This window comes from Erpetoichthys calabaricus, chromosome 11 (genome assembly GCF_900747795.2).
Source record: "Erpetoichthys calabaricus chromosome 11, fErpCal1.3, whole genome shotgun sequence".
In the NCBI taxonomy this organism is placed as follows: domain Eukaryota; kingdom Metazoa; phylum Chordata; class Cladistia; order Polypteriformes; family Polypteridae; genus Erpetoichthys; species Erpetoichthys calabaricus.
Window position 1 is genome coordinate 163,727,036 of NC_041404.2, and position 11,078 is coordinate 163,738,113.

The following is an 11,078-nucleotide window of genomic DNA, read 5'->3' on the forward strand; positions in this document are numbered from 1 at the left end:
TCACAATCCTGCACATATACCGCTCCTATATTTTTCTTGGCCTGCCAGATCTGGGTTTAACAGCAACTGTGCATGTGACCTTCCATTTCCTGATTCCATTCCTTACAGTTGAAAGTGACAGTTTAAGCCTCTTTTTGTAGCCTTCGCCTAAACCAGCGCTTTCTGATTCATTTTACCCTCGCACCCCCTGTGACGGACGAGGCCGATTTCGCACCCCCTTGGTTTGAGAAGAAGTATGAAAAAATATGAGGTTAACGCAGAAAACAGATCACCAATTGAAGCTTTATGAATAATGGATACTTTATTCACAGCTAACAAGAGGGTGGAAAGAGCAGCCTTCCACACCTCAACCACACAAAATACAAGTATGAAATGATGTTCTTTATAAATAAATTTATAGAAGGAATAAATAGTTTGAGAATTTTATGTTGTTTAGGTTCTTTGACTTTTCTCCTGCCTCTTCTTTGTAATTATCTCTTCGAAACGTGGTTTTTTATGTGTTAATGAAACGCGTAGGTCATTTTCGGGGTTCTGTGCGTTACGATATTTATTCTTGATGTACAGTAGAGATGAAAATCCCGATTCACATAGCCAAGTGGTGGCAAATGAGACAAAGACTTTCAATGCTCTTTTTTGCAAGAGTTGAATACCCAGTTTGAACACTGCACCAAAAGGTTTAGAGTGAACTGGACTCGTAAAGCAGCTTCATTGCTTGGCATGCTTGCATCTCAATTAAATGTTCTTTGTCTTCATCCTCATCTCTCATCTTTTCTAATTTGAAAGCAAAGGGGTTGACAATTCAGGTTTCTGATTCTTCCAGATCTCCCGGGTAGAAATAACTGTCAAATGACTCTTTCAGGCTTTCCAGGTGCTGACTGATTTCTTCTTTGACACTGTCTTTAAAATTTAAGCTGCTGCACTCCACAATGACTTCATTCAGCAAAGGAAAATTAGCGAAATTCTTATTCTGGATACATAAACTCCATAAAAGCAACTTATTCCTGAAAGCACGCAGCTTGTCGCAGGCGGTCACAATATTCATTTCTTTTCCCTGAATCGAACAATTCAGGTCATTGAGATGTTGGAAAATATCTGCCAGGTATGCCAACAATGGTGTAAAATAAGGAAATTCAAAAGAATGCAGAAGGTTACATTTCTGTTCTCGTAGAAACTGTTCTATTTCCTTTATGAGCTGAAAAAACCTTGTCAAAACTCGATCTCTAGAAAGCCATTCTCTGTATGAAATAGGAGAATAGAAGCATCATCATTAAGTTCTCTACAAAACGCTTTGAACAACATGTGATTCAAAGCTCTTCCACGAATAAAATTTATACAGTGGTGTGAAAAACTATTTGCCCCCTTCCTGATTTCTTATTCTTTTGCATGTTTGTCACACAAAATGTTTCTGATCATCAAACACATTTAACCATTAGTCAAATATAACACAAGTAAACACAAAATGCAGTTTGTAAATGGTGGTTTTTTATTATTTAGGGAGAAAAAAAAATCCAAACCTACATGGCCCTGTGTGAAAAAGTAATTGCCCCCTGAACCTAATAACTGGTTGGGCCACCCTTAGCAGCAATAACTGCAATCAAGCGTTTGCGATAACTTGCAATGAGTCTTTTACAGCGCTCTGGAGGAATTTTGGCCCACTCATCTTTGCAAAATTGTTGTAATTCAGCTTTATTTGAGGGTTTTCTAGCATGAACCGCCTTTTTAAGGTCATGCCATAGCATCTCAATTGGATTCAGGTCAGGACTTTGACTAGGCCACTCCAAAGTCTTCATTTTGTTTTTCTTCAGCCATTCAGAGGTGGATTTGCTGGTGTGTTTTGGGTCATTGTCCTGTTGCAGCACCCAAGATCGCTTCAGCTTGAGTGACGAACAGATGGCCGGACATTCTCCTTCAGGATTTTTGGTAGACAGTAGAATTCATGGTTCCATCTATCACAGCAAGCCTTCAGGTCCTGAAGCAGCAAAACAACCCCAGACCATCACACTACCACCACCATATTTTACTGTTGGTATGATGTTCTTTTTCTGAAATGCTGTGTTCCTTTTACGCCAGATGTAACGGGACATTTGCCTTCCAAAAAGTTCAACTTTTGACTCCTCAGTCCACAAGGTATTTTCCAAAAGTCTTGGCAATCATTGAGATGTTTCTTAGCAAAATTGAGACGAGCCCTAATGTTCTTTTTGCTTAACAGTGGTTTGCGTCTGGGAAATCTGCCATGCAGGCCGTTTTTGCCCAGTCTCTTTCTTATGGTGGAGTCGTGAACACTGACCTTAATTGAGGCAAGTGAGGCCTGCAGTTCTTTAGACGTTGTCCTGGGGTCTTTTGTGACCTCTCGGATGAGTCGTCTCTGCGCTCTTGGGGTAATTTTGGTCGGCCGGCCACTCCTGGGAAGGTTCACCACTGTTCCATGTTTTTGCCATTTGTGGATAATGGCTCTCACTGTGGTTCGCTGGAGTCCCAAAGCTTTAGAAATGGCTTTATAACCTTTACCAGACTGATAGATCTCAATTACTTCTGTTCTCATTTGTTCCTGAATTCTTTGGATCTTGGCATGATGTCTATCTTTTGAGGTGCTTTTGGTCTACTTCTCTGTGTCAGGCAGCTCCTATTTAAGTGATTTCTTGATTGAAACAGGTGTGGCAGTAATCAGGCCTGGGGGTGGCTACGGAAATTGAACTCAGGTGTGATACACCACAGTTAGGTTATTTTTTTACAAGGGGGCAATTACTTTTTCACACAGGGCCATGTAGGTTTGGATTTTTTTTTCTCCCTAAATAATAAAAACCATCATTTAAAAACTGCATTTTGTGTTTACTTGTGTTATATTTGACTAATGGTTAAATGTGTTTGATGATCAGAAACATTTTGTGTGACAAACATGCAAAAGAATAAGAAATCAGGAAGAGGGCAAATAGTTTTTCACACCACTGTAATTTTAACACACGAATCCATTACGTTTTTCAAAGTAACCGGCAAGGTCTTCGACACAAGAGCTTGGCGATGAAGGATACAATGAGTAACCGTCACCTCTGGTACTTCATTTCTTACAAGAGTAACAAAGCCAGATCGGTTTCCTAACATAACAGGAGCACTGTCAGTACAAATAGATCCGATAATTTGCAATGGAATCTTGTTAGTATTGAAAAAGCTTTTCACCGTATTGAAAACATCCCTTGTGGTTGTCGTTGTTTCGAGTGATTTGCAAAACAGGAATTCTTCCTCGATGGCATTCCCCTTTACATAACGAACGAAAACGATGAGTTGCCTACAATTATCGACGTCTGTCGATTCATCTAACTGAATTGAGATCTTGACAGGGGAAGCTTTGATGTCCAAAACCACTTGATTGAGAATATCAGCGCCGATGTCATCAATCCTACTGTACTTCGGATAAATTTGTTTGACAGAGGAATCTGTTAAACTTTCCGTGCAGCCTCTGCCACCCAGGATAGTCTTCATTACTGTATATGTAAAACACATGGTTTGATAAGAGTCTCTGCAAGTGTGTGTGGCTTTTTCATTTTTGCCACTTCGTATGCAACTTTGAATGATGCCAGAAGCAGGGGCTTATCCACAGGAGCGAACCCTAACTTCGGAAGCGTTCCTTTAATGTCGTAGCGTGCCCTTTTAGCCTTCAAGGAATTAAGATCATTCCCTTCTCTCATGTTTTCACCATGTTTAACTTGGAAATGTTCACCGAGCTTTGATGGCTTCAAGTTGGAATTGGAAAATATTGCATTGCAAAGCACGCACTGCTGTCTGTCTACTCCATCAATAATTGTTTTGGTAAAGCCATACTCAGTGTAATCCTCCTTCCATTTTCTAATTTTTTCGCGACTAGCCATGATTAAATGAATGGTAAAAAAGTAAGAGCGAAGTGACGGTGACTTATTGAGGCAGGCAGACGACAGCACAATAGTACGCAGGCTCGATGTAGTGTGCGTCAAGTCGATCTAAAATGTGCGGTCAGATTCGAAAAAATATATCTTTTCAAGTTCTATTTGGATATAAGTAGGTTCTATTTAGTCGACAGAAATATCTTTGGTAGGAATGTAAGTTGAATTTAGTCTTTAAATTTCTATGGTGAAGAAAAATTTATGCAGTGATGACTAAGTTTAACTTACATTCCTACCAAAGATATTTCTGTCGACTAAATAAAACTTACTTATATTTAAAATTTAAATAGAACTTGAACAGATACGATCGTTCATAATACCCATGCAGCACTAATTGCGCATAAGAGCGGAAGTCATCCATTTTAACAAGCAGCGTATTGCACTGATACAAAATGACCCATTTAATTATTTAGGAATGGATAGATAAATTAAGATTTTGTACAAATAATGTTTTTCATTTTTCTTCCTCAATGGATTCTGGCACCCCCAACAACAGTTGCTCACAAGCACCCCCAATCAGGAAGCGCTGCCCTAAACCATGATACTGAACAATCTTTGTTTTCAGATCTTTTGAGAGTTGCTTTGAGGATCCCATGCTGTCACTTTTCAGAGGAGAGTCAAAGGGAAGCAGAACTTGCGTTTGAAATCAGCAGAATTACAAGGGTACCCAAATTTTTGCACAGTCAGTTTTTCACATTTGATTTAATTTCATACAACTAAATACTGCTTCACTAAAAATCTTTGTTCAGAAAACACCCCAGTACTCAGAAGTTCCTAGGAAATGAAAGACATACCACTGTTATTTGGTTACCACTCGGTTATATTTCTTGTATATAATGTGTGGAAGTGTATGTGTGTCTGTTCGGCCCGGAAGTGAGAGGTGGAGTATGGGTAAGGGCTCCACCTCCAAGGAAACAGAAAACTTGCTTAGTCACTAATAACACAAGTGGGGCCAGCACGTCAGCAAAATGAAACCTCAGAAGAAAGACAAAGTCGCTTAGCTGCTAACACCGGCAAAACTGTATCCCTTCTACTTTTCCTCCCGCCGCTAATGCACAAGCGATGCGAGCACGTCGGCAAAACTAATCTTCCTGGGAGAGAGACGCCCAGAGTAGTTCCTGTCAATTACCTGACATCTCTACATTTCAATATTTTTTTTCTGACGATTTCAATAGTTTCTGTGACCCCAGGCTTTTTACATCACGGGCTTACACAGCTCGTGTAAATATATATATATATATATATATATATATATATATATATATATATAAAATATATATATTGAGTTACCTCATAGTTGGAATAGAAAATTCTTTGTGCACCAGCTGCACGATAACTCAGCTGTGTCCAAGAAGTTAGATCTTGCACAATTAGTTGCAAACAAATGTCTTATTTTTCATTTGAACTTCATAGTTGTCAGATGCTAATCGTTTGGAGATAGTCAGATGTCAGTGATTCTATATATGTAAATTATTTTTGTGAAAAATAAATGTTATCCAAAATATGGCTAATAAGAAAAACCTGAAAGTGAAATATTCTGTTTTGTGATAGCACATTGATTTTTTATTCTTATTTCAGATGCCTATTATCCTCTACTGACATGTGTTATCTCTAAATAAGTATGTTCGTATTTGGTGCTTTAGCCCTGAAAATGGTTTATGTGATAACTCATAGGTGGCATTTGTCTATAGATCACCTACTACAAGTTAATTAATGTTTACCAGTCATTGTGTTAAAGAAATTTACAAAAGTATAAATGTTCATTCATCCACTTCTGAAGTTCTATATTCTGTCACCTATGTAGCTTAGCAAGTCACTAGCTAAGCTTTTTGTAAAGGGATTTGGCACCATCTTTATAGAAACAGGAAGTAAAGGTGGATTCTGCAAACCTGAAGAAGGATTTAGATATGGTGCTTCAATTTGTTTTGCTGACAGGGCCCAGGGATTTCTCAATGATAATAGGTTTTAAGGTTATCATCACATCATAAAAAGTTTCAATCTTTACCACAGTTTCTCAAATTAATAGGTCAGTTTCCTGTACAAAGACCTACCTCAGCCCAGGCTTGTTTATCTCCGATATGGTAAGTTGAAGATGTTTAAGCATGTTACTCTCACTATTTTAGGAGTGCACCTGCATCTCCCACGCATCCTGGCTTGCTGTCACCTCATTCTAGTGGTTTACAGACGCCGGAGTCAATGTCTCGAGAAGGATCACCAATCCCTCATGATCATGACTTTGGATCTAAGCTTGCATCTGTACCGGAGTATCGATACTCACAGAGTGCCCCAGGTTAGTGTCTTAGATGAAATTCTAGAATAATTTTAGTTGTGTGTAGTACATTACAAATCCATCAAATTGAACTCTCCAAGAGATTTGTGTAAAAGCTCAACTGAAATGCATGTTGCATTGACTGTTTTGCTTAATTCAATTTAAATTACATTGCGGCAGGTCAACTGTGGTCATTTGGATTAATGTAAACACTACTTTTAAAATGCAGACTATGTGAACATGGCCAGGTATCTCCCAAAAAAGTATTTGTATATATCTACTTTATTTACCATAAATAGAGCAGTATGAGTTGGGCTGTCCGGTAAAATTGTACTGTTGGATATGTTTAATACATACATTCAGAAATACAGTGAGGATTAACACAGCCAAAACAGTTAACCTCTATGTTATTTAAATTCAAATCATTTTGTAAGTAAGTTATGCACTTTATTATGAACCATTGATTTTGGGTTGCATGATGTGACATTTGACACATTAGAATAATCTATGCTGTTTACTGCTTGAAAGCTGCTTTCATTGGAGAATGATATTTTGCATAGAATCTTTGTTTTATTATCATTTCATTTTGTTGTGTTTCAGGCTTTAATTATTTATTTAAAAAGCATAGTGCTGGTCCATTTGCTGTAACCCAGTTTAACATTGCAGATACCATGTCTACTACTGCTTCTTGTTTTTCTTTTATTATCCTTAATAAATAGGAATCAAAAAATAATTAGTATTCTGACTTGAGCTGATCATTTAATTCTAGAGAAATAGAAATTTAACAGCAACAGTATTAATTGATTTCTTTTTAATATCTTTCCAATTTATTTTTTAGGATCTCCAGTTAGTAGCCAACCAGTTATCATGGCAGTCCCACCACCGCCCACTGTTGTAGCTAAACCGTTGGCTTATGTTCCTGCATCACTAGTAACCACTCAGCAGTCTTCAGGTCATGCTATTCATGTTGTTCAGCAAGCACCGACAGTAACTATGGTGCGGGTGGTCACATCCTCTGCCAATTCATCGAATGGCTATATCCTAGCCAATACAAATCCTTCTGGAAGTGTACAAGGAGCAGGAGAGCTTATTGGTAAGATTAAAATTTGAGTGAGACTTTCAGAATGAAGTGCCTGCTTTAAGTTTGCTTTTGTTAAGTATAAGGATGACTTTTTCACAAGTTTTCTATAAATTTTATGTGATTTGACTCTGTAATCTCTTTCATTAAATGTCAGGTAAGACTGAGGAGAAGCCCGTAGTTACTTATACAACTATTCCAACTGCCAGTCGAGTGATTCAGGCAGTCAGCAGCCACATGAATCCAAGCACTGGAGGGCAGACATTCACCATTGTCCAACAGGCAGCTCCTGTTAATTTAGGCCAGCATCAACTTCCTGTCAGAGCAGTCACTCAGAATGGCAAGCATGCGCTACCAGTGACCAGTGTTAGTGGAAATACATATGGTAAGAAATAGCATTTTTACTCACTGAATGAAGGTACTGTAAATTTAATTCCTAGGTAGGTAAAAAATTGGTGATCAGTAAATACACATTTGTAAAGGAAAATTGCTTTGATTGTTAAAGCTATATGGATATATCTATGTGTATATAAAGCACAATGCACTACCTTGTCCCGCTGTACAGCTGCACAGATATCTTGTGCCATGGCCTAGCTGTGCCTATATTCACTACCACTTGCCATGCTCTGCATAGCAAAAATCACTTCTTCCTTGAAACAATACTTTATTCCAAAATTTTGGAGAAAAAAACTAATTTTGAATAAGTCATCAATGTTGAAAAATTCGATTTATCACTGTATCTTGAAAAATCTTCCATGGTGGCTTTGAGAAAATAAGTCACCCAAGTGCAATTGTCGAATAAATGCCAGAAATATGCACTCTATCAACTCAGTGGACTCAGTAACCAGACTGCAGGCATACAATACCTAGCAACATATTCAGTAACTATGTCCTACTCCCGTGCTACTGACCCACTCCAAGAATTTTTGCGTCCACCCTCATATGTTGAGTTTTTAAAGAATTTATTATTTGATGACTTTATTATAATACATCAAGGTGTTTGTTTCCAGTGCACAGTTTTTTGTAAACAGACATCTGACAGAATAAAAGCTTGCAATTCACTGATCGAATTTAAGCCAGTGTAACACAAGCATTTGTGGAAGTAAGTAAGTTATCTTAATGTGCTCTTTCTTAATTGTCTTAACATTCTCTTTCTTTTCAGCTCTTAGCAATCCATTGCAAATCTTAGCTGCACAAGCAAGCACCTCACCGCCTGTCGTGGTAAGCAAGGTACCCAATGCTGAGGGAGAGCAGCCGGCTCCTTCTACTGGTGAGCCAGAGGCTAAACGCTCTAAACTAGAAGATGGAAATGGTGCATCAGTTCCTCAACCTGTAATTATGTCTTTGACATCACAGCCACAGGATGCTAGTGATTAAATGAGAATGACGCACAAATACAGACAAGCAGCTCATCACTGACAAAGATGCGTATGTTTGTTCTACAGTACCAGAAGCCCAAAGTGCCAAAAAAGGGACAGGAGTCTCTTATTATGAACTTAAAATATTAGAGAAATGAATCAAAAAAGCAATTCATTTATAGACAAGTGATTGTATTTTTGGGCCGGGGCCGGGGAGTTACTAAATGTGATGTAACAGGGTATTTTTTTATATATAAAATATTTATACATCAAGTCAAAAAGTAGGATTTGCCACCATTTTGTTATCCTTGAATAATAATTTTTTTTATAATGTTGCTGCCTTCTGAGATGTGTTATGTCATTTCTCCAAAGTCCTCAACATTGCAGCATTAATATAGAAATAGATCTTTTGAAACTGTAACTTATACTGGTAAGTTGTATTGGGTCTGGGAAGGGACCAAATATATGCAACTGTCTCATTTGTACAGAAATGTGTTCACGGGGGAGGACACAAGCAGAAGGTGTTGTGTTGACTTCAGATACAACTCAAGTGTTCTAAAGAGATTTGTCTTTGTCTTGTTTAAATTGTACTTCTTAGTCAGATGATATTGTCATGGCTAGCAGGAAAAGGGATGTTGGGGTATGTAACTTTCTAGCTTCAGCGCAAAGTAACCATAAAATCTGACTTTTTCCTCCCCTGTGATAGCATTTATTGTTTATATTTAAGTGTGTGAATTTCTTATGCAACAAGATAAATGCACACACACAGACACATGTTCAAAAGAAAAACATCATTTGAATTTATGAACCGATATTCCATTATTGGAATAGCATACAGAATTATGTTTTAAAACTTTATAATACTGTACCATTTTAACAGTAACATGAATGCTGTTTGAAAATGGTCAATTATGTAACACGCATTAGCATGCTTCAGAAAGTGGAGCATTTCCTACCTCTGATGGCTCCACTTGAGGTCGGCAGTGGTCCTGCTATGTAAAGCAGAGGAGAACTGAGTTGGTCTACAGAATGGAAACTAACAAGATACGTTCAAACTCAGTGTGTAGGAATACTACACATCATTCTCCCCTTCTGATCATGGAGAAAAGTCAAAAGTGCAGATCCCGGAATGTTTGTGACAGATAAAAGGGAGACAACACACCAATGCCACAGTTTAAAAAGGAGATTAGGCAGAATAGGCTGGAGCTGAAGCTAAAACCTATACAGCATGATTTCTTTTGGGTTTGTCTCTCAGCAACAGTAAAGAAAAAAACCTTTCTTTCAATGGTGTATCAAGGTACAGATTTAGCAGAGTAATATTTAATTATGGATTAACCTGCTTGTACTATAAAGGTGCAGATTTGGGGCAAGTTCAAATAAATATGCATGTATTTTCGAAAAAAGGAATGTCATGCAGCAGCTTATAAAATATAAACAGATGGTCCCTTGGAATGTTCTGAACAGCACTTGAGCTAGACTTTGAATTTGAAATATTACCAAGCACACGCCACCTTTCTCCTGTACCAAGTATGAAGACGAGGAAATGCCTAGTAGGAAGGAACTGTGGAGGGAGGGAGATGGGATGAAGTAAGCCACCGTGGCAGCAAAGTTAAATGCCTTGTCTCACCCTGTTGCTTTGATTTTACAGGGCTGGCAAGCATATTTTGTTTGTACATTTTAAAGAAATTGTGCTTGGGATGAACCCTTTAGGAGCACAGTTTGAAATGTTTGAATTACAGTAACTGGGAGGAGTGTATGTGAAATAAACACCATTCACCATAAGCTTGTACATTTACATGTCAAAATGGTCAATGCCTCACGTATTCTATTCCATAACTTTCAAAGGTGTAACAAAAAGTTATCAAAGGTTAAATACTAGCTTTTATTTAAATTTTTGTGACACACATTTAATAATAAGCTGTTCAAACTGTTTGTCATAGTGTGCCATGAAGCCTCCAAAATGTATTGGGCACGTAGCTTTCTTTTTTCATGCCTTTTTTTTTTTTTTTTTTTGTTGCAGATTTCATCTGTCCATGTGCCTTAAATACATTCAGAATGTTGCATTATATCACTCATGAATTTTTGTCTGTAAAAAGAAAAGTAAAATGGTTTCTAGTGTTAAAAAATATTTTAAAATATAGAAGTAACATTTTAACAATGCTACAGAGTTGTCTGTTCTTATTTATAAGATAATTTTGTAGTTGTCAGTTTTCTCCTTTTAGGATCAACTTGTTACTTGAACCGACGGATGTGCCAACAAGTGCCTCATTTCATATCTGTTTTTGTACAAGGAGAATATTTTGTTAACCAGTGAACCTGTGGGGATACAAAAATCTGCAAAGGTTATGTTTGCAGCCAGCAATACCAAGTGATGTTAGTGAAGGTCACTGATCTGAGGTGGGACGTGGCTCCATCTTACATGCTGGTTATATCAAAAGTCATTGTCATGTTTCTTTTTA

General features: G+C 37.7%; 1 protein-coding gene across 1 annotated transcript in view; it reads left to right on the top strand.

The window, feature by feature from the left end:
• The window catches only part of foxk1 (forkhead box K1), a 99,609-nt gene extending 88,833 nt beyond the window's left edge, over window positions 1-10,776 (top strand). The window contains 4 exon segments of the mRNA XM_051933784.1: window positions 6,038-6,204; window positions 7,022-7,276; window positions 7,419-7,646; window positions 8,424-10,776. Coding sequence (XP_051789744.1) covers window positions 6,038-6,204; window positions 7,022-7,276; window positions 7,419-7,646; window positions 8,424-8,638 — 865 coding nt within the window. The 3' untranslated portion in view covers window positions 8,639-10,776.
• The last annotated feature ends 302 nt before the right edge of the window (window positions 10,777-11,078 follow it).